The following is a 21,710-nucleotide window of genomic DNA, read 5'->3' as shown; positions in this document are numbered from 1 at the left end:
TACTGATCACGAATATGCCATTTTTGCAAAATCTAAATTTTCACATTTTCTGATCCTTTCAAGACCTGCGGTCTCCCCTTAAGTGCAGCAGTTGGATGCCCGGTGTATATAGGTCTCACACCCTACTGATACGTTAGCACTGCATGCAGGTCAGCTCCTCGAATTTCCAATGGCCATTTCTTGCAGAAGATTGGTACAGCTTCAATGAGTGTGGCAATGCAGACTCCCTTTTTGTCATGTAACGGCCACGTGTGTTCGAGAAATAGAACATTTGAAAATGCTTATTCTGCCGTTCAACCTTTTTTTGTGTGCCACCAGAAGTATTCAAAGTATTCGCTTCAAAGTTATTTGAAGAAAATTACTATTCGCTTTGAACCAAAAGCCACTATTTGCACATGCCCAATGAATATATAGGGGTTATGAGGACCCTTATTTGCACACACATTAGAAAATGATCAGACCGCACTTCGAAAGAGGTGCCAATTGAACAGAGCCACACTGATAGCATCTGGAAGCACTACTAAGAAACCTCCTCAGCCAGCAGTTTGCTGCAACACAGTACCAAAGGTGACCACTAGCAGATGCTGCAGAACCCTTTGGTGCAATAGAAGACTACAACAGTGGCACGGGCCAGAGTGCTCACATGTGCCCAATGCCATTTAATCATTTGTTCACCAGCAGTAATGTTCTCTGGCTTGCTGCCACGCAAGATTAGATCAGGGTTAGCAAACAACAAGTGCTTTCGTGCTGCCAGCGCTTGCAGCTGGCTCTCAGCTACTTTCATCACCTGTCCAAAGACCATGAAGCAAGTTTTCCTCCTCCCCCCTCATACCTAAAGATTGGCACTGCAGGGTGGTTGGATGCCACATGCTGTGCCAGCTCCAGGGGCTGGGAGCAGCCAAAGGTGCACTGGTCACAACTGAGGGCAACTGGAATGGAGTCCAGCACGGCGGCCGCCTCTGGAGCCGTTTCCGGATCCATGCCGTCTACATCGTTGGCTCCATCCCCAGTTGTTGTTCCAGCAGGTGTGTTCTTGTGGTACCTGAGCGAAAGAATTCTCTGCTCTTGGGGATCCACCGTAGAGAAAGGACAGGACAGCACAAAACCAAGGGTTGAGGAGGAGGAGGAGCCCCAGTCCTCTAGTCAATGTTTCAACTTTCCATTTGTAACTTCATTTCGCAAGTTTTCCATGTGCATTTTAAAATTAAAAAAAAAAAAGCCACGCTGTTTTCCAAGAAAATACCCATTGCCAAAAGGTGACTTCAGAGAAAGATAAAAGGCCTCATATTACTATGCTACTCTAGACCAGGTTAACAATGTCACAGATGCAAGATACAGCACACAATGCTCTGCATACATGAGAAAGCTCAAGCTAACAATAAGCTTTATGCAAGCCAAAGCTTGCAATACAAGTTTTATAAATAATCAGCTCCAATTTTTGTAACCCATGCTTTTGTTCACTAATCCAGGCCGAGTAAAGCTAGCAACCACAAAAATCACAGGATTGGTTTAACTCTTTCGCCACCACGTCACTTTTCGCATTGATGCCTGGTGATCAATGGATTCAAAGCATGATTTCAGTGCTACTGAAGCCAGCGAGGATTTGTTGCATGATCCAGTTTGTTGTTTAGACACGCTACTTTCATTTCTTGCATAGTTTGTATTTTTCCCGTAAGGCAGAAATTTTTGAAATACACTTGAAGTTGAGGTTCCAGTGTAGTGCACTCGCGGGGCCCCATCAGCCGCAAAAAAGGCGCGTGCTCTAAAAAATCCCGCTCCGTGCGACTCTGCTGCATTTGCAGCAGATTATTTCGGTGCTTCAAGCACAGTGACTTTGACGATAATATTTCATCCCTGGAATTTGAGTGTGGCGAAGAAATTGCACAATCTCAGCATGAAACGTGGGCCCCTGACTACCTGTAGGCTTTGTTTTCCACTTGCTGTCTTTTTTTTTGCTCGTGGAGTCGTTTTATGCATCGCACTGATGTCATGAATGATATGTCTGGTGTTTGTAGTGTCTCAGCATTGTATGGACAAGATTTACTTCCACCTGCCCAAATCTACTTCGGCCCCAAGAGAAGCCAGGGGAAAGACTTCAGATTTACACTTCACAATAGCCCAAAGTTGTTCATGAAAGCTGTGGATGTCTTCCGGCTGGCCTTAAATCACCTCAAATGTCTTCTGAAATAATTGCTTGTAAATTCAAAGCATTGTAAAACATTTCCAAGTAATTGACAACGAAACCTTGCTATAATATACGTGAATATTATGAATTATTGGCTCCATCAAACTGTTCCTAAATATTTTCAACAAACACATATATTTCTTACTTTATATGTTCACCGTGGTTTCTCATAAAACGGATATATCAAACAGCCGAGCACCAAACTATGCCCGCATGGCAGGCTTTGCCTCGCTACACGGGTGACTATACTCCGTCTCACAAGCTGTTTGCAGCAATGCAAAAGGTAGGGGCATCCTGAGCCAATCAGGATAGAACGCGCTACATAATTGTTCTTATGTGTCTGTCATCCCAATGAATTTGAACGGTGGCTCCATCTATGTCAAAAAGGGTGTACTAGTGCGTTTAGCTTTTTTATCTCTGTAACAGGTGGCACTTGGTGTCTTTTTTAAATTTTTGTTTGTTTGCTTTTTGGAAAGGCCAAAGCCATTCCAAAAGGACTAGCCCAACTTTTTTTTTCTTTTTGTCACCACCAGTTCATATCAGTTCATTTGCTGTCACATCAGAGTTGTTATCAGTATTTCTGCCACATGCATACACAAATATTTACTTCAGTGTGGCCCCTGCCCAACAATGCTGGGTCAAATACAGGCCGGAGCAGACGTATGTTGATGGAGGCGAAATGCAAAACAAGCCCGTATGCTGTGTGATTATCAAGCTTGACAAGCAGTCAAAACTAATCCAGAGCACTCCACTATGGCGTCTGCCATAGCTCATTGGAGAAGTTCTCGTTCTCATTTTCGCTACTCTCGCTGCAACAGTAATGAATGATCCCAACTTGTACTCACACAAGTAGTGAACCACGCTAACCCACTCGAGGGGTTCACATCACAATGTCCTCATTGGAACTCAGATAAGCACTGCTGGTTGTTGTGTCCTCCGGGTTGATGATGTGGTTCAGTTTTGCTCATCACATCTTCCTGTTTGAGATCATGCTCCGCATAGCTCTTCCACTCGTCAGCAGTCACTTGCACGATGCCTTGCCAAGCCAGAGGCTCCATGTCTTGAAGCTTAAGGGGGGACGCGGCGATCAGATCGCGAAAATCACGGAAAAAAACGATTTTTGAAAATCATGCGTTTCGGTATCTGCAACACCCAATCTACGTTTTATCAAAATGGTTTCACTGAAAACGCACTAAAAGTGCCCGAAAAAATTTAATTTGTCAGTGCGCAGGGCGAGAAAACAGTTATAAATCGCGCAAAATCACCGCAGTTCGCGGAGCCATATCTCGTCTTTCCCACCACCGGGCACCGCCATCTAGGTGTCGTTTGAAAGCTCAAAGTTCCGCCGTTCTGTTTCTGAATTCTTCAGTCGTCGCCATCTTGTAATAGTCGCAAAAACACAAAAGAAGCACGGGTATGCCAGAGGGGGTCACACGGGCCTTCCAATGAAAGCAGGCCTCCGATTGGCTGCCGGTCTGAAAAGGCCTCCCTATTGGTTGCTGCTGCGGCAGCGGGCAAGCTGGCAACCACAGCAGCCCTCTGTTTTCTGCTTCGCAAACCACGTCAGAGTCTTCATTTCACACGCAGAATTCGGATTTCTGAAAGCCCCCAAGTTAGTAAAGGATTGTCGCTCATTTGAAAAGAAATTTTCGACGAAGAACGGCTTCGGAAAACAGAAGCGCAAGCTTCCTACGGCGAGAAAAAGACGGCGGCCAGCGGGAGAAGCAGAGCACCCAACTGAACATACGGAAAGGTGCCGCGCTATCTTGCACCACGTTACTCCAGCAGCGAGGCCAACAGTCGCCCTGTGCCATCGACGCCGATAACCCAGTCGATGGGAGACGCACCAACGGAGTCTCTTGCACCTTTGCATACGAAGATCACAGCGTTGGAGGTGACGTCAGCAGAGACGGTGTGCTCTGTTTCTGGCGCATCATGCGACACAGACACGCAGCCTGCGAGTGAGACCCAACCGTCGACGAGCTAAAGTGCTGTAGCTGAAGATTCACCAGACAAATCGTCACCCAAACGTAGCATTATTCAGGCGTGCCTCAAGCCACGTTTCAAGTCGTCGGCAGTGACAGCAAAAGTGCAGACATGCAGCGTTCGCGACTCCCTACGCGCAGCGTCCACAACTGAACGGAAGTTTGGTCAGCACTGTCAAAAGACGAGCATGCCTCGCATTTTGCGACAGACAAGGCAGTCAATGAGGCAGTCGTGAAGTACAATTCAGGGAGCCAAGGAGCCTACTCAGCAATGTGTGCCACCTTGGGTGTGCATCATGGTGTCCTTGCCGTCCAGAGGGCTCAAGAAAAGGACCAAGAACACCTGAAGAAGGCGTCCAAAGCCCACCAAACAAAGAGGCAAAGGTGCAAGATGATTCCCGACAGCAATGATGCAAAATATTACAGTTCTGGTGCTTTCTAATAAATCTGCAGTGCTTACAAAACTTTAGAACCAGTTTTCTCAGAAGTGAGTTTTGAGCCGACTGTCCTGCTTGAAGAAAGCATAGAACAACTATGCCTTGTGGAATTTGCATGGGGTTTTGTTGCACTGTATTTCTTAGTAAATTCTCTATGCAGTGACATTCCTATATTTTTAAAAGCTATTTCATCTTTTTTACTGTTTAGCTAAATTGGTATGTTGATAACGACCACATTTTTCAAATATGAATATAATGTCCTGTGTTAAAAAAAAAAGGGTGATAAAAATATTTGGAGAATGTCACTGCATGAACTATTCATTTGGGGAAAATATAAAAGCAACTATGGGCTTCTAACACGTTTTTTTGTCACGGCAGGCTTTCTGCAAGTTGGGTGCAAATAAAAATTTGTAATGTCAAAACTACTCAAGATATATAAATGAAACTTTGCATTTAGTCATTCAGCACACTTCCCAATAACCGTGCCAAATTTCATTGCTCTACTACAAAAAATAAGGAATTTCACTCCGATCCCCACCTCCCCCCTTAAACGTCTTATTTGCACTCGCCACGAAACTCTGGATGTTGCTCCAAACAAGCTCTACAGGGTTCAGTTGGCAACGGTAGGGTGGCAGGCGCACAACGAGGTCACCAGCAGCTTCAGCGATGCAGTCCACACGGTATCGGTCCCCGCCTGTGTTTATGCTACTGACAAGCTTCACGAGCTCCACTTTCCATGCTGCCCCTTTTCTAGACAGCCAAACGTGTATGTCTTGTTTGAGACTATAGCTCATGAACAGAATGACATGGCACAGTATCCACGACTATAGCCCTGACTGGTGGTCTGGGTGAATCACTTTTCGCAGTGGTCTAAATTCATTTCTTTGTGGTAGTCACCCAAGCTTTTCTTAGATTGGAAAACTTCCACTGCACCTTCGATGAAATCACGCTCATTGCTGCAATGCATTGCAATAAGTCTGCCGCCTTTGCCAGTGGTGTTTAGAAGACTGGTCGACAATCCAGATCGACGTGCATCATGCGCAGACTGGATAGTGGTATCAATCCGCACTCGACTATGCGTGTGGCCAGCACTGACCCACGTTTCGTCGGTGAAAAAAATTGGCCTACCAAGGCGCCGCAGCTGGGCTTTCTGGCGCAGATACTGGCAGCGACGCTGCACAACGTGCATCACTTGGATCAGCAGTGCATTTGAAGAGAGTTTCTTGCAATGAAAGCCAAGCTTCTTCAGCATCCTTTGCATCATCACTGTGGGCACACTCATTCTCTATGAAAGGCTGCACCACCTTTGCGGCAGATGGTATGCCCCTCTCTGGAAGAAGTCGTGACCACCCTTTGCACGTCCAGCTTCTTGGTCCGCTCACAGCCTTTTACACAATGCTCTGCCCGCATTGTCCACTGGTACAGCTTGCCTGGTCGAGTTTTGCAGTCCTCTTGATGAAACTGCCCCCGCACACGACGCAAAGCACTTCAAGAACGTTTAAAGCTAACTGCTTCGCCAGCTTGGGGAAATCGCACACATTCAATGGACAGCACACAGGCGACATGACTCATTGAAACGCTCTCTATACTTTAAGAATGTCAGTCCAAAATATGTTTTAAATTTCTGTGTTGATAGTTTTAAAATAGTCCTAGACTGCTCAAACATTTGAGGGACTCTTTGCTGTGTTAATGCAGCCCTGATTGGACAAGAGAGCTCTACCTTTGACAGTGCTGCAAACAGCTTGTGAGACGGAGTATAATGGTAGTGCGGCAAGCGTTAGCGCCACAGTTCACACTTTATCTCGCTTTTGCCAACAGCGCCACAGAAGATATAGTGGCAAGAATAGCTGGCGAGGCAGCAGAGAGCACTCATTTGCACCTCTTGCACCCGTAGATAGTGCCTTGGTCGGCTTTCCAGCAGCCATCCTCTGCTTACGTCGACTGTCGCGGAGCGCAGGTAGAGCCAATGGTGATAGCTTTTGTCCTGGCGTGCAACACTGCTGTAATGAGAGGAAGCCACCCTAGCTTACATTTGACCTGCCACCGCCGCATGCTTCTCTGCTTTGCAGAAAAGCCAACCTAACTAAAGTTGTCCGCTCGGTTCTTTGCGCCCTCCAGAAACGTCGTGAGCTGCTTCGAAACGGTGCTAAAGGTACAGAAACGGACTCTCCCATTTGTTGTTCTTTCACTGATAAAATGTCCAGCTCAATTTTTTGGAGAAATTTTATAACACAAATTTTGGGCTATATCAAACCATTCAAAAATAAATTTACAGATTTTTAAGCTATTCGCTAAATGAGGTTTCAAAGAATCACCTTTTATAATTTTCATTTCAGTAGATCATCACGAATGGTGTGGCGGATGTACTTTTCGTGTTTTTGCAATTTTTGGGGGGCTTCTTTGAAAACATTTTTAACTCAAACGAATAATATCGACTAGTACATTTATCAAGCTATATTTTGATACATGACGTTTTACTCTGAAAATTTTTTTGCCCAGTGCAAAAAAGTTACATGAAGGGCACCTTGAAACAGGCCTTTATTTATTTAGTGTCAGAAGAAAATTTCTAGGTAGAAAACTTTTTCAGTTATAAATTCAAACTTTTGGTGGCTAGTTTAGAAACAAATTAGAAGCATTCTGTATGTTCCAGGATGTTTTTAATATTTTTTCTCCAAGAGGTTTCTTGTAAATAAAATTTTTTTCCTAATTTTCAAGTTTTTCATGTGTTTGTTGATTTTTCTCCAATATACACGCTAAGTATCTGTGTTGAAACCAGTGTCTTCAGAAAGCGCATTCTGTTGCTGTCACTTTAATGTAAATATTGCTTTTTTGCACCTCACATATTTTGCAGATGTCTCAGACCTATTAAAAACAGTCATTTTTCCCATGGAAATGAAAGAGTTAAACTATTATTTTCAAGCACGCACGCATGCACGCACGCACACAAAATAATATCAAATCAGCACATCACATAGCATCCAAAAGAAAAAAAAAGGAAAAAAAGAACCCATGCATACCTCTGGGTATGCCGCTGCAGGCCAGCTTTGCTGAGGAAGAGTTGCTCACAGTGAACGCAGAGGAATGTTTCACGTCCATGTTGGTGCGTCTGCACAGCATATTGGCACACACTGTCAGCATAATTACCTGCCCACAAATATGCTATGAGCATTCAAGAGACCCAAGAGAAATATGTTTGCTCCAAGCAATCGTTGCCTTTTTAATGACTTCTGCTGTACCAAAGTGGGATTAGTTCCACCAATGAAAAAAAAATACTAGCAAAACTGTTTTTTTGAGGGGACGAGAAAAGCACAGTGTGTACTATTTCATAGAAGAGGAAGTAAAAATGATAATACGATGTGTAATAGGCTGTTGATCAGGAGAGTGGCATGTGCTTCAATGGATCTGCGCCTCCCAGCAAAAATAATACTTCAGGGACAACCAATGACAGTGTGCTTCACGGCATTGTAAATTGCCAACGGCACATTTTGTTTATCCCCCACCACATCTATTGCCATGAGCACATGCCACTCTCCTACACAGAAAACATGAAAACTGTGCAGCAGTAATGCCAGAGCAGGGCTCACCATGTTGTGTTCCTGCAGTTCTTTCTGGTCAGAAAATGAGCGATTACACTCCTTGCACTCAAAGGAGTGACTCTGCTGGTGACGCACAAATGCTGCCTGACGAATGAAGCCTCGCTGGCAGGACTTGCACTGGAACGGCCACTCCGACTCGGGCCTGCACCCCAGGTATGAAGGAGGCCAGTAAGCACAGCAGCAACATTTTGGAGGAAGAGAGGCCAATATCCTGCAGTGGATGAGGCTGGGCTTGGCAGCACTCAGAAATGCAGTACCACAATTTAAGTTAGAGCACTCACAGTACAGTCAGCAGGGTGCAGCACCACCCTGAGCAGGCCTACAGTGGCGTTCCTAAAACGTCCAGCACCAAAATACTAATAGCTGCTAAAATAAACACATAACAGAAGATGCTAACAGAACAGCTTTATTCTTGGTCTGGGACTTCCTTTTGCTGGCTCTAATCCTCACAGCATTTTTTCTCAACTTTCTGCTCTACTACTGTGTTCTGTGCCTTTTAACTTGTCAGTCCAGCGATAAATATACTCATCAATTGAACATCAAGAAGCCAAGGGTGGTGAGGAGCCCTCCAACTCATACATGAAACTACAATTAATCCTCTAAATACAGTAAATAACAATATAGTAACCTTCATGATTCGCTATAATATCCACAGTAAGTTACTGTAAATACAGTGTGTCAGTTAATAAAAAATAAATTAACCAAGGAGTGAAATAATGTTCACTACTCAAACACGGCACAGTAGCAAGAAAAATCAGCGGTTCACAGATCTCGACCATTTACAAACGTTTAATTCAAACTGATAAGCTGGCCTTGTCCAAGTGGCGTGTATTTGAACAAGTATCTATGGTGTAGGTAGTTGGCAGCTAGCTGTAGTGGTATTTTTTTAGCATAGTGTATACAGTGTAATCCACTTATAATGATACTAGATATAACGATATATTCCTTACAACGAACAAATTCTTTAGATTTATCTATTCTCTTATTGCCACTATGTAAAAATAAACCGTATACAATGATACAATTATCGACAAAATAATGAATACAGCGATAGAATTCTGGCTGCCCAGAAGGTGTTTAAGACCAAAATTTGCCTGAAAGTTTGATCAAAAATAAAATATTTTGAAGCAAATGATGTAAAAAATCTGCAAACGGACCAGCATGGTTAAGTCCGTGGGGGAGTGTCGCCTATGGCCTTGGGAACCAAGCATTATCGTCGTCACAATTGCTGGAGGAAGAAGCTTGCATGGCGGCCACCGCGCAACGCTCTCTCATACAAACGTAGATTCCAACCGTTTGTGCATTCATGAACAGTGTAAAAAGTGACGCCGTCTAAGCGCAAGGTCATATCGCTGGACCCCTGCCACCCACTTTTGTCTTTGAGATGTTTGAGAATTTACTTCTTTTTTTTAAGTGCTACCTTTTCTTGGCACATTCCCTAGTTTCGTGCTGTCTACAGCGCAGACCTTGGCTGCGTGCCAAGATTCTGTGCGCTGATAACCCCACGACGTGTTTATCTTTTAATGGGAGCCCCGGAGGGAGTGGGGGTAGCTCGCTAAGGCAAGAGGCTGTGCGCCCTTGACAGGAGTGCCAGTGGTGGTGGCTATATGCATGGGTTAATACCTACATGCATGGAGGAGTACGTGGGTGTGCTCTTTTTCCTGTTTTTCTTTTGACGGCCCAGATATAACAATAATCGGTTATAACGATCGGATTTTCCGGTTTTCTCAATATCGTTATAAATAGATTGCACTGTACCATTACCCTAATTAACTAAATGGTCTGTTGTTGAGCATCCCTTTCTTATAACCGCATTGATGGACATCAAGAAGTTCGCGGGATTCAAGGACAAATGTTAATCTTATAATAAGGACACTTTCGAAAGATTTCGCGACACAGCTTGTGAGGGCTATAGGCCTATAGCTACTTGGGGAAGTCGGTGGTTTTCCATGTTACACGAATGGAACTATGACGGCTTTCTTCCACTTGTTAGGTATTTTTACTTCTGTGAATATTTTGTTAAAGAAATTCAAGAGTGCCTCTATGGCAGGCTGGGAAAGATGGGCAATCATTTGATAGTGTATCTGGTCGAGCCCTGGAGCAGTTTTTTTTTTTTTTTTTTTGCCGGCAGACAGTACAGTATTGATATCTTGGAGAGTGATTAAATTGTTGTATTGTTGGTTTGCACCTCCACTTGTTGGAAGTCTTTGTTTTTTGGCAATACTTTTGTATTTCAGGAATGACTGCGTATGGTGAGATGAACTAGAAACTGCAGCGAAGTGTTCCCCCAAAATGTCTGCCTGTTCCCTTATGCTTGTTTGTATGCCTGGTGTTGCCAAAAAAGGAATCGTGAACGGTGAGAAATTGCCACTTAGTTTCCGAACCTGTTTCCACATTTTTTTAAATGTTATTTGACAGCTTACAGATGAAATGTAACACTGCCATGAGGCTTTCTCGGCACTGCGACGGACATACTGAGCTTTTGTTCTTGCCTATTTAAAACGTATGAGGTTCTCATGTGTAGGGTACCTGCAAAATTTGCCCCAAGCTTTATTTTGTTGTTTTTTTGCTTCCTTGCATTCCTTTGTCCATCACACTTTCCGCACCACTCCTGAAGACTGAGGAATAGCTAAGTGTGTGGCAGTAATTATACAATTCGTGAACATTTCGTTTATCTCATCGACGCCGAGGTTTTCTAAAACTATATCTCTAAATTGGCTTGTGCTCTAAAAATTTCCCAGTCTGCTAAATGCAGCTTCCAACGTCGCGGTTTAGTTGGGATTATTTCTGGTGCGGATGTCAAACTTATTAACACAGGAAGGTGATCACTGCCATATGGGTTGTCGGTAACATCCCATTGAAAATCGTTAAAAACAGATGGTGGACTAAAAGACAAATCTAAACAGTGCATATTGCCTGAGGCTGGAGAGCAGTATGTGGCCTTTTCCGTGTTTAAAAGACATATATTGTTTGTGAGAATAAAATCTTCGACTGTTTGCCCCCTATAGGGTCGCAGCACTCGCTTTGCCAAAAAGGGGAGTGAGCGTTAAAATCCGCAACTACCAGATATGGCTCCGGAAGTTCATCTATCAGTTCTTGTAGGTCACGGACTCTTAATGTAAAGTGTGGCGGAATGTATACAGAACAGATTGTTAGTGTTTTGTACCTGACGATGCTGACTGCTACCGCCTCAAGTTTTGTTTTGAGCTTGATTTCTTGAGCAGGGACGCCGCTTTGAACGATAATCGCGACGCTTCCCGAGAGTCGATTTGCCTGCTCTCGATCGCGTCTAAAAGTTTTATAATGCTTTAGGATATGCACATGTTGTGGACCAAGATTGGTCTCCTGAAGACATAAACCTATGGGTAACATTGCCCCTAAAATATGTGTTATGTCCCTGTAATTCCGCATAAGTCCTCTGCAATTTCACTGAATTAAAAAAGCCATGTTTATGTTTTTGAGAGGAAATGAAAGGGGATTTACTTATGTGGTGGGCCCGCTATGAGGGGCCTGTCTTTTTTTCGCTCACGAGAGCTGTTACAGCAGGCGGACTGGGGGTTACATCCATCACCTCGCCAGAGGTGCTGGAGGACAGCGCAGCCGCGGTTGTGTTAGTTTCAGGCCTCTCCCGATGAGGGGAGGTCCTGCGGGATGCCGACCCATGGACCGGCGCTCCCAGCTTTGGCAATGACAGGGCAGCTTTCGCTGACCCTGTCTGGGGCGTGGATGGCCTTGCCATAGGCTCTGTGAAAGCAGCCTTGGCAGGTGCCGGAGCGCTGTGTGGTGCTACGCCCCTGCGCACCACATCAGTGAAGTTTTGTTTTGCTGTGAAGGAGAATGTGTTTGTAAGCGCAAAACGCCTTCTCGCTTCTTTAAATGAAATGTTTTCCTTTGTCTTTATGGTGACTATCTCTTTTTCTTTCTTCCATCAGACTGGTGACCATTCGAAGCACATTTTGCGCAAGTTTTACGACCGCGGCAACTCTGTAAGCCGTGGCCGAACTTTTGACAATTGAAACATCTGCGAGGGTTGGGTATGTATGGTCTTACATTGACTTTCAAATATCCCATGTCGATTGTGTCAGGCAACGTGCTGGTGTTGAGTGTGAGGATCAAGTGTTTTGTGTCTATTTCCTTATTGTCTTTCCGGATTTTGATTCGGTGGACATCTATGACGTCTTGGTCAGTGAGCCCTTCGAGCATTTCTTTTTCGGAGAAGTGAACAAAATCATTTTCGGATATTACACTTCGGACAGTGTTAAGTGATCGATGAGAAGTCACGGAGACAGGGATTTCCCCAATGGACGTTAGGTTGGAGAGCTTAGAGTGTTGGACATTGTCGCACAGTTCGAGCAATAAATCGCCGCTGGCCATTTTTGAGAGCTTATAGCTAATGCCTAAGGTTTCTGTCAAGCACTTTGACACAAGGAAGGGGGATATTATTCTTGCCTGCTGATCTTGTTCTTCCCTGTGGATCACGTGATATTTGGGAAAAGTTGCTTTTCTTTTTTGAAAGAAGTCGTCTGCCTCGTTCCGCCCTCTTTTGAGAGAGCGATCTCGTTTTGAAATTAGGGGAAGAAACAGCGCAAAGAAACACGGACACACGAAGAACGGACACACACAAGTGCTGACTCACAACTGAAATTTATTTTGAAGAAAAGATGCTTAAATAGGAGACATGCGAGGGTGCTTAACAGGGCTGCTGCAGCGATAACCGCCAATCAGTGTGGTCGCGTCACAAAATTTCAAAAACAGCAACGAATGAAGTAAGTGATAAAAAACGGTGTAAAGGGCCGCAAAAAGGTGGTCAGGTGACAGTAACAATAACAAGACCAAAGGGGGGGGGGGGGGAGCATTAAAACCATGAGGGACACAGATGTGAAAATACAGGTGAAACATAAAAATGAAAGACGTACAAGCTTTAAAAGCGTGCCCAAAAAAGTGATTTAGAAATAATTTACTCCATCCCAGTGTCATGCGGGAAGAGGTACATCGGTCAAACGGGAAGGTGCATCAATATCCGCCTACAAGAACATCAAAACAACGTAAATAGTATAGCAATTTCTGGGCACCTGGCTAAGCACTGTAAGAAGTGCAAAATCACAGAAGACGACACTGAAAGAATCTGCCCCCCTGACTTTAATCGCTGCACCACTATCGGCCGAGGACGAGATAGGTTGACGAGGGAAATCCTAGAAGCCCTCCAAATTCATCAAGCTGGTGAACAATGCGTGAGCACTGCATCCCTCTCCCTGTCGGAAAAAGAGCTAAATTTTCTGGGTGGCCTGATGAACACTTAAGTTTTCTTGTGCAACCTATAGCCTAATGATTCTGTGATCCCTTGTTGGTAGTGCCTTTATCTTGTTTTATCCTTCGCTGCTTCTTAAGATTTTAACGCTTTTATCTTCCCCCTCCCCTTTTTGGGCACACTTTTAAAGCTTGTACGTCTTTCATTTTTATGTTTCACCTGTATTTTCACATCTGTGTCCCTCATGGTTTTAATGCTCCCCCCCCCCCCCCCCCCCCCCTTTGGTCTTGTTATTGTTACTGTCACCTGACCACCTTTTTGCGGCCTTTTACACCGTTTTTTATCACTTACTTCATTCGTTGCTGTTTTTGAAATTTTGTGACGCGACCACACTGATTGGCGGTTATCGCTGCAGCAGCCCTGTTAAGCACCCTCGCATGTCTCCTATTTAAGCATCTTTTCTTCAAAATAAATTTCAGTTGTGAGTCAGCGCTCGTGTGTGTCCGTTCTTCGTGTGTCCATGTTTCTTTGCGCTGTTTCTTCCCTTAAATGCATTACCAACTAGCCCGGAACCTTGCTCTTTTGAAATTAGGGAAGCCATAAAAAAATTTTGCTTTTCGGTCACGGTGCCAGCCACCCACCACGGAGTCCAACAAGGGGACGGGACAGGAACTTGAAAGCAAGTCCTGCCCACGCCAGCTGTACACCTCAACTATAACCAAATATGGCACAACTCAGGGTAGTTGGTCACACAAGGTTAACCCTCGTCGCCAGGAAAAAAGGAAAAACCAAGAAGTGAGTAGGAGATAGGAGAGTTGTGTAAAAGAGATAGGAAAGTGAAAGATGGAGGGGAGGATAGGAAAAGGCGACTGCCGATTCCCCCGGCCCCGGCCGGAGGTTCCGTCTACAGGAAGCTGGGGCCAAAGTGGTGTGTTGCCTCCGCTGAGATGCCTTAAGGGTCCAAACGCTTGGCATCGGCTCAACCACCAGGACCGGACACAGCGATGCCACGCACGGCTAGGCGCGGGTGCTCGAGTCCGTGGTGATGCACTGTTCACCATCATCCCCTTCCGGGGACGTCCCTGCCTCGGGAACCCGTGGTGTCGCCACTCACCAACGCCTGCAAGCTGCAGACGACCCCCTGCGGGGATTGTTGTCTTTGCAGATTTTGATTCAATACACATCTGTGACATTTTGGTCGATGAGCCTTTCTAGCATTTCTTTTCCAGTTAGAAGTATAAAATCATTTTCTGAGATGACGCCATGGACGATGTTGAGGGATCAATGTGCTGTTATGGAGAATGGAAGTCTCCAATAGATAGAATGCATGCGATTTTGGAGTTTTCGACAGGGTCACGGATTTCTAGCAATAAGTCTCCACTAGCCATTTCCGATACCTTGTATCCGGGACGCAAGGCATCTGTTAAGCATTTAATACCAGAAAGGGGAGAGGATTCTTGCATGCTTTTTTGTAGCGATAGCTACATTACGGTAGCACTTCAAGCCTTTAGCGTGGTGGCGTCACCACGCTGTTACATGGTGCGGAGCAGCTGCCGGCGGCGCGCCGCCCTGGCTGATCACGTGATTTGTAACGTGGTTGGTCACGTGACCATGTTCCACTCGGACAGCTGTAGCTATCGCGTCACTCCAGGTTTAACCAGAGCTAAGCCACCGACAATTTTTTTTACTGCACTACCGTAAAATTTTGAACAAGTGCCCCCACCCATACAAGGGCTCACCCTAACTTCATTGTTAATATCACATTTCTGCGCCGTTCCAGGAAAGCGCCGCCCCCCCGCTCGCTCCCTCCCTTATCCCGCACCGCACCCAAGCAACACTGGCCTGCCCCATCCAGTTCAAGAATCCAATGCAATCCAATCCTGCTTTTCGAGCCATTCGCATGCCCGTTCATCATGCGCCATGTGTCTTGTTTTGGCGTTGTCAAGTCGGCAGTGCATTCATACACAGAGGCGAAGAAACTTGAGGTCATATATGGCATCGGGAAAATGGAAACAACGTTCACCAAACGTTTTGAGACTGCAAGTTCGACCGGAAACGGATATTAGAATGGGACAAGAATTTCGAGAAGTTGCTATAGCAAAACTACGGGAAAGTTGACGTCCATTTTGTTTCTGTGTGCATTCGTGTAACCGTGCCTCGGCTCGCCTCTAAGAAGCATACTTCAGTAGTCGAGCAAATTTTGTGGTATCCCGCTACTACGGTGTTTCTCGTCCTCTGAAGTTTTCGGTCCGCACGTTCTTCTGGGCAAAGTGGTGAACTACTCACGCAGTGGGTCAGGCGATGGTGTCGACTTATTTTGAAAACACAAAATGGCAGCTCTTCTGTTCTAAACTGGAAGGCGGATACTGGCAGATACTGTGAGAGAAGCTTTGGAGAGAAGGAAGTGCAGAGGGAGGAGAGGTTGACGGTACTTAACCTAGGCGGCAGAAATGCTATGGAGGGGCTTTAGTGGAGGCTACCAGGACATACTCAATGCAGCAACTAGCACACCACTGCACACGACACACAAAGCGGTATGCCGAGATGCTGGTGCAAGGGCAAGACGCAACACTATGCCTTTTTCAGAATGCTTCTATGATTGGTATGATTTGCTCGTAAACATATCCTCCTTTCCCCCTGACAAGGCTGCACGCCAATGACGCCACATTAATTTGGTTTGAGTGTGAAGAACAGGCCAGTATTTATGGAACATATGAAAAAAAAAAGGTGGATGTTTACATAAACGCACAAACATCTCACAAAGAAGGGTTAGAAGCCTTTTGAGTTTGTACTTAATATTATTAGAACAAATTTACAATTTTTATGCAGGAATAAAAAAAATCCAATTTACAGGAAAAAATTCACCGACGATTACTATACCCCCTAATGCAGAACTTGTGCAGCTTTTTACGTACTTTAATTTTGCAATATATTGAGGCAAGGGTATCAGGACAAGAAGGTTGCATGTGGTGTAACAATCTATCTCACGCAGAACATTTAACAGCAGCCGCCGAGAACAGAGTGGTGTGCCACAGCCACCTCCTCACTAATCGGGAGGCAACACACGAGTGATGCCCAGGAGTGTTGCACAGCAGCCGCCACAGTAAGATCTCCGCTCATGCAAAGTGCCATGAGGGCGTCACATCAGATCGAGCAACGGCAGCAACTTGCACTCCTGGGTATGCACTGGAGACACACACGCTCGCTGAGTATCATTTGCCATACCCTCCTCATCTGCTTCCTCCTCGCGTTCTCTTTGCTATCCCAGTCTTCTATCCTTCGCGTTCACTCTCTTTCATCTTCCGCTGTTCTCCTATACTCCGTTTCATACATCAGGTGCAACGCTGTCAAAGCTAGCACTCTTGTTTGCGCAGCCTGCATCCGCGACCAAAAGTAGTGCATTATTTCTGGTAAGCGAAACGTAGTAAATGCTTTGCCTGTACACTTACCATGCGACACATTTGTCATGACCTTGATTAAATGCACTGTTATTGCTGACAACACGCTGTCGCTTTCTTGTGCCAGAGACCACTCGGGCACAGAACAACCGCAGAGTAACACGCCTCCGTTTATTTTCCTATCCGGACTACTTCCGTACTTTACACAGTGTTGCACCTGATGTATGAAACAGTATAATTTGCTCAGTTATGCCAAGGCGCACCGTTTAACATAGGAATGAGCACTTAAGAGCTGCGCTCTAAAATGTTGGGAAATAGCAGTGCTAAACCCTCTGCTAGAACAACGCAGAGCAGGCGTCTGCGTAACTGGAAGTTGCTGGACCCACCGAGGCTTGGATGGGGCGTGCATCACAAAAGCCTTTTACATTCGCTGCAACGAAAAACAGCCAACAGCGAACAGAGGATTGAGCGCAGTGGCATCTGTGCAGTGCAGGTTGCCTGTGCGCCATTTCATTTACAGAAAAAAAAAAAGCAAGTTTTGTTCCATGTTTTGCTCCACGGATTTTTACACAATGATAGTGTCTTAACTGCTTGCTTACTTGGATCTATAAAATTTGCATCCTAAAGCAGTAGCATTTTTCAATTCTTACTATTTAGATCTGTACAGTCATGGGCAGAATGATACGAAGCATGCTTTGGCATTCTACCATCCCTCACATGTTTATTGATAGACCAATTTGGATACATATGACAGAAACAGATCTTATGGAAGTGGGGAACGTCATCTTATGTGCCAAGATGTGTCGCAGTATCCATGTAAAATTCTGTGGATCTTAAGTAAGGTCATGAATCCACTGTATGTGCACAGGACAGGAGTAGTGTACGCAGAGCTGATGAATGGATTGTGTAACCTGGAATGTGCGACAAGCAGGCTATTCAAGGGCCACAAAAGAATCAGTGTAGAGGTGAATTGTATTAAATGTGGGGATGAGTGGAAGAGAAGCAATAGCAGTGCTGTAAATGGCTTGAAGTTCCAATGCCAAAGGGGTGGATGCAGCCACACTGCACTAATTCCTCCATGTTCCCACCTCTCCCTGTACGTCTTACTCGGGACTAGGGGTTACCCTTGCAATGGATTCAAGACGAGGCAGCTCTGACCCAGTATGTGCATAACTGGTGGCATGACAAACAACTCCCAGTTGCTAAACTTGCCCTGCCCTGCCCCCCCCACCATATCCTAAAATGAAAATATGATACCATTTTTACTCTAATGTAATGAGAGTTTTTTAAGAGAAAATTCATGCTAAAATGAATTGTTATGTGAAGACAAAAGCACACTATGCTGTATTTACTTGCATACTGGTTGATGCGTCTTGCTGGTCAGCCACCACCATCAGGAAACAGAAAAATAAAAATCCGAATGCCGCACTGGTCGACTAACAGGAGATCTGAGCCCCAAATACCAGTAAACACATATCAGAGCAGCGGCTGAGCAGTCAGAAACTCCTCACTGGAGGCTGTGCACTACTCCCTTAACGCTCACAGTGCCAATGATCCTGCACGCTAATGGCAGTCATCCACTTTGGGTGCACGAAAAACTTAGCGTTGCTATTACATGCGGTATGGACACTGCGCCGGGAATGACACAGTGGCCAAAGAATGGCCAATGACATTCGGGAGGCATGTTTAGCTGCTCTCAGTCTGGCGACTGGGAAAAATTTCACTTTTACGACGAGGCATCTAAAGCGCAAGGTCGATGCAGTGACGGTGCGGTTGAACTCCATACTTATCTTTGTATCAGTTTTATCTCATAATCTTTTGTGCGGCTTTCTTGAAACAGAAAGGGTGCAGCCATTCATTAAGGTATTTTTGTTCGTAAGCTTCTGCTCATCTTCCCATACACTGCAGCATTATTCCTTACGTTACATATTTGTTGGCTCATTTTTTTTATCCTTTAAGTGCCCACAAAGGCGACCCTCACATAACAATCTTGGTCGTGTTACATTTCAGTAAATACAGTGAGTGGACGATCTGCAATCACACCTGTATCAGCTTTGCAGCTGCCACAGCAAATCTCGTCTGTTAAACCTAAGTCCAACAGTAACAACAAAACATCCCCTGCTTTGCACAGGGTCAATAGAAAGGTCTGCTGTGTTCGTACACATGAGGGGAGTTTCATCGCTACAGTGATGTCTGTAAATAGAGCACGTCTCGTGTCAGGCCCTTGCTGTTACTGCCCCCCTTTTGACCATTCAACTTAACTTTTCTTCGCTTGTTTTTCTCCCCATCCACACAAGCAGGGTACCCATTGCATGGTTCTCTCTCGACCATCACTCCACAAACATCTTAAAAGACGCAAGGCCGGGGAAGCAAGTGGGAAAAACCAAGCCAGTACCTATGTTTCCACTTGTGCAACAAGCACTCAGCACTGGTGGGAAAGGTCTGTTTGCAGACTGTGCAGCCGTACAGAGTCTTGACACCATTGGGCTTGGCAGCGCTGTTCCGAGAATGGCTCATGGCCTTGTGAAGCAGGAGCACCTCTGAGCTGGCAAACCAACCCCCGCAGGACGGGCAGAGCAGGCCCGCGTTTTCATTGGGAGTTTCAACGGGCTTGGAAGGCCGCTTGTCATCAACGTTCCCAGAGCCTACATGCATAGACATCAATGAACATCGCCTGATTCTTCAGATGTCCTTTGCACAACAACTAGATAATGGCAAGAAGAGCAAGTGTAAAACTCACTACCAATCAGCAAATCACTCCTTACACTGACAAATTTGCAAACATCTACTTTATATATCAACACAACTGTGGCAGTGCGCTGAGTGAGCCTACATTAACCTGAAATAACGAAACAATAAAAAACAGCATGAAGCATTAAATTTTCTCAATAGGCAGTGTGGTTCAAAATATCGAACATCAAAAATATACATTTGAAAGCTTGTTCAGTCACCTTTCTCGCATTGCTTAACCATGAAATGACATCGCTGCACGAGGTATCGTCGCCGAAATTAAACTAAGTACTTCTACATGATCAAATGCACCAACTGCGTCTCTATTTGATGCATAAGAAGAGCAAAAGATGCCATTTTATGAATACGAACACAGGAAAGCCAATTCAACAAGCTTCCAAATGTGCATTTTTGACATTCGAAATTTTGAAACGCATTAGCGACTAAGAAAATTTAAAAACACAGGTCACCTTTGATGCTGACAACCATCACTTTCACAACATAACCTTGCCCCTAAAATTAAGAATAAGAAAGTTTGTTGGCTAAATTTAGTTCATTTAATTATTGATCCATATGAGGTACAAAATGACTGTCTTGCTGTACATCCAGCTCAATAGTGCGCACCGACATATCTCTCAGAGTTTTTAAAATAAAAATCTGTAAAGGCTAAAAAAAAACCACCCTGTAAGTAAAATGCTTCCAAAAAGAAAGCGCACCCCAACAGGATAGCTTCCACACAACTTCGCACCGTTGTGCGGAGAAGCTGTCTTGCGGGATGCGCTTCCTTCTGAGGAAACTATCTTGGCAATGCAGAAAAGGCAGGGCACCTTTGCTCCTGCCTGTGTGCAGTGCAGATGCCAGATCTCGGCATCGTGCCCATGCCACATGTTGCCACTGGCGGCCCAAAAGGCAGGTATACAAGGAACAGACCCGCTCGTTGACTTAGCGCTTAAACAGTTGGGAGCCAAATATCGAACTGATATGGCATCGCGATACACACTATTGCAGCATAGAGATATATTGACAGAAAAGCACATGGTGCACCAAAAGGAGTGAGATGCCTAAAAAGATCAAGTAGGAACAAATAGCAGCCACTGCGGAAGACCAATGCTCTTTTCGAGTAGGATAACATGACTGTTTGATGCCCTCACTGTCACTTCACTCATCGCAATAATTCAAACTCTGATGATTCGTACTTCTGATTAATTCAACCAAATTTCAAAATTTTGTTTGGCTGGCTATATTTTCAGTGCATTTTAAGGCCGCTTAATTTGAACCGTGATTTCTCTTAAATTCGGTAATTCAAACCTTTTTGTCTTGCTCCGATGCTCCCGGCACGCGAATAAGCAGCGACCGAGGTCAGGAGTCAGTTTTGCAGCGCTGTGTGAACTGGAAACCCGGCCTTTGATGCGGCCCGAACAAGGGCCATGTCAATCGGAGTTGCGCCGTCGCGGCATAGTTTAGTTGTCTGAGCTTCGCTACCAGCCCACGACAACTGCGACTGTCTGAAGCGCATCCAGCGCGTTTGTCCAACTGTACGCTGGTTGTGTTCTTTTGCGCCGGTTGGATGGATGCCTTTTAAAAGCTAAGGAGCTCGTTAAAGTTAAGGAGCTCGTGAGGCTTTCAAGCCATCGGCACCGCCAAAGTCACCCAAATGTCCTCCAAGTTTGTTATTTTCTTTTGCGCAATTGTGCGTAATTGTGTGTTTCCCCGGACGGACTTGAGTCCGTCCGCGTGGTCCTGTGCGTCGATAATGCACGCTCATTACGAGCTGCTCGTTGTGTAGCAAAGTCTACTTGCATGTGGACATTGCCACGTGTGAGCAGGCTCCACTGCTATTGCATCGCACCTGTGAAGGAGGCCGCGGAAAGCCTCACTGTGTTCTGCTTTGATACTCCCAACCGTGGGCATCACTGCAAAATGACGGAATGGCGAGGAACCTTCACTGCCAAGCAGTTTTTCACTTAAAAGCAGACGACCACTGCTTATATTTCTATTAATTAATTTACAGCGGTGCGAAACATTTTCAGGAAGTTTTTTTGTAGCCATTCGACTTTTCGACCTTCGGATGATTCAGACCTTTTTTTCGTCCCTTGAGGTTTTTACTCTATTGGGAAATCAGCGCATTATT

At 45.1% G+C, this 21,710-nt stretch overlaps 1 protein-coding gene across 3 annotated transcripts in view; it reads right to left on the bottom strand.

Annotated features, from left to right (window-relative positions):
- Positions 1–21,710, bottom strand: part of LOC144129433 (uncharacterized) — a 99,574-nt gene that overhangs the window by 62,327 nt on the left and 15,537 nt on the right. For all 3 annotated transcript variants that reach the window (XR_013313919.1, XM_077663602.1, XM_077663603.1), the window contains exons 4-7: positions 19,245–19,494; positions 8,192–8,345; positions 7,625–7,713; positions 833–1,042 (exon numbers count right to left, since the gene is read on the bottom strand). Coding sequence is in view for 2 of the 3 variants with exons in the window: in XM_077663602.1 (XP_077519728.1) it covers positions 833–1,042; positions 7,625–7,713; positions 8,192–8,345; positions 19,245–19,494 (703 nt within the window). In the remaining variant the exon portion in view is untranslated. The remainder of the gene's footprint in view (positions 1–832; positions 1,043–7,624; positions 7,714–8,191; positions 8,346–19,244; positions 19,495–21,710) is intronic.

The sequence above is a fragment of the Amblyomma americanum genome, chromosome 4, assembly GCF_052857255.1.
Source record: "Amblyomma americanum isolate KBUSLIRL-KWMA chromosome 4, ASM5285725v1, whole genome shotgun sequence".
Taxonomy (NCBI): Eukaryota; Metazoa; Arthropoda; class Arachnida; order Ixodida; family Ixodidae; genus Amblyomma; species Amblyomma americanum.
The sequence above is the reverse complement of the archived record's forward strand: the minus strand, read 5'-3'. Positions and strand labels throughout refer to the sequence as shown.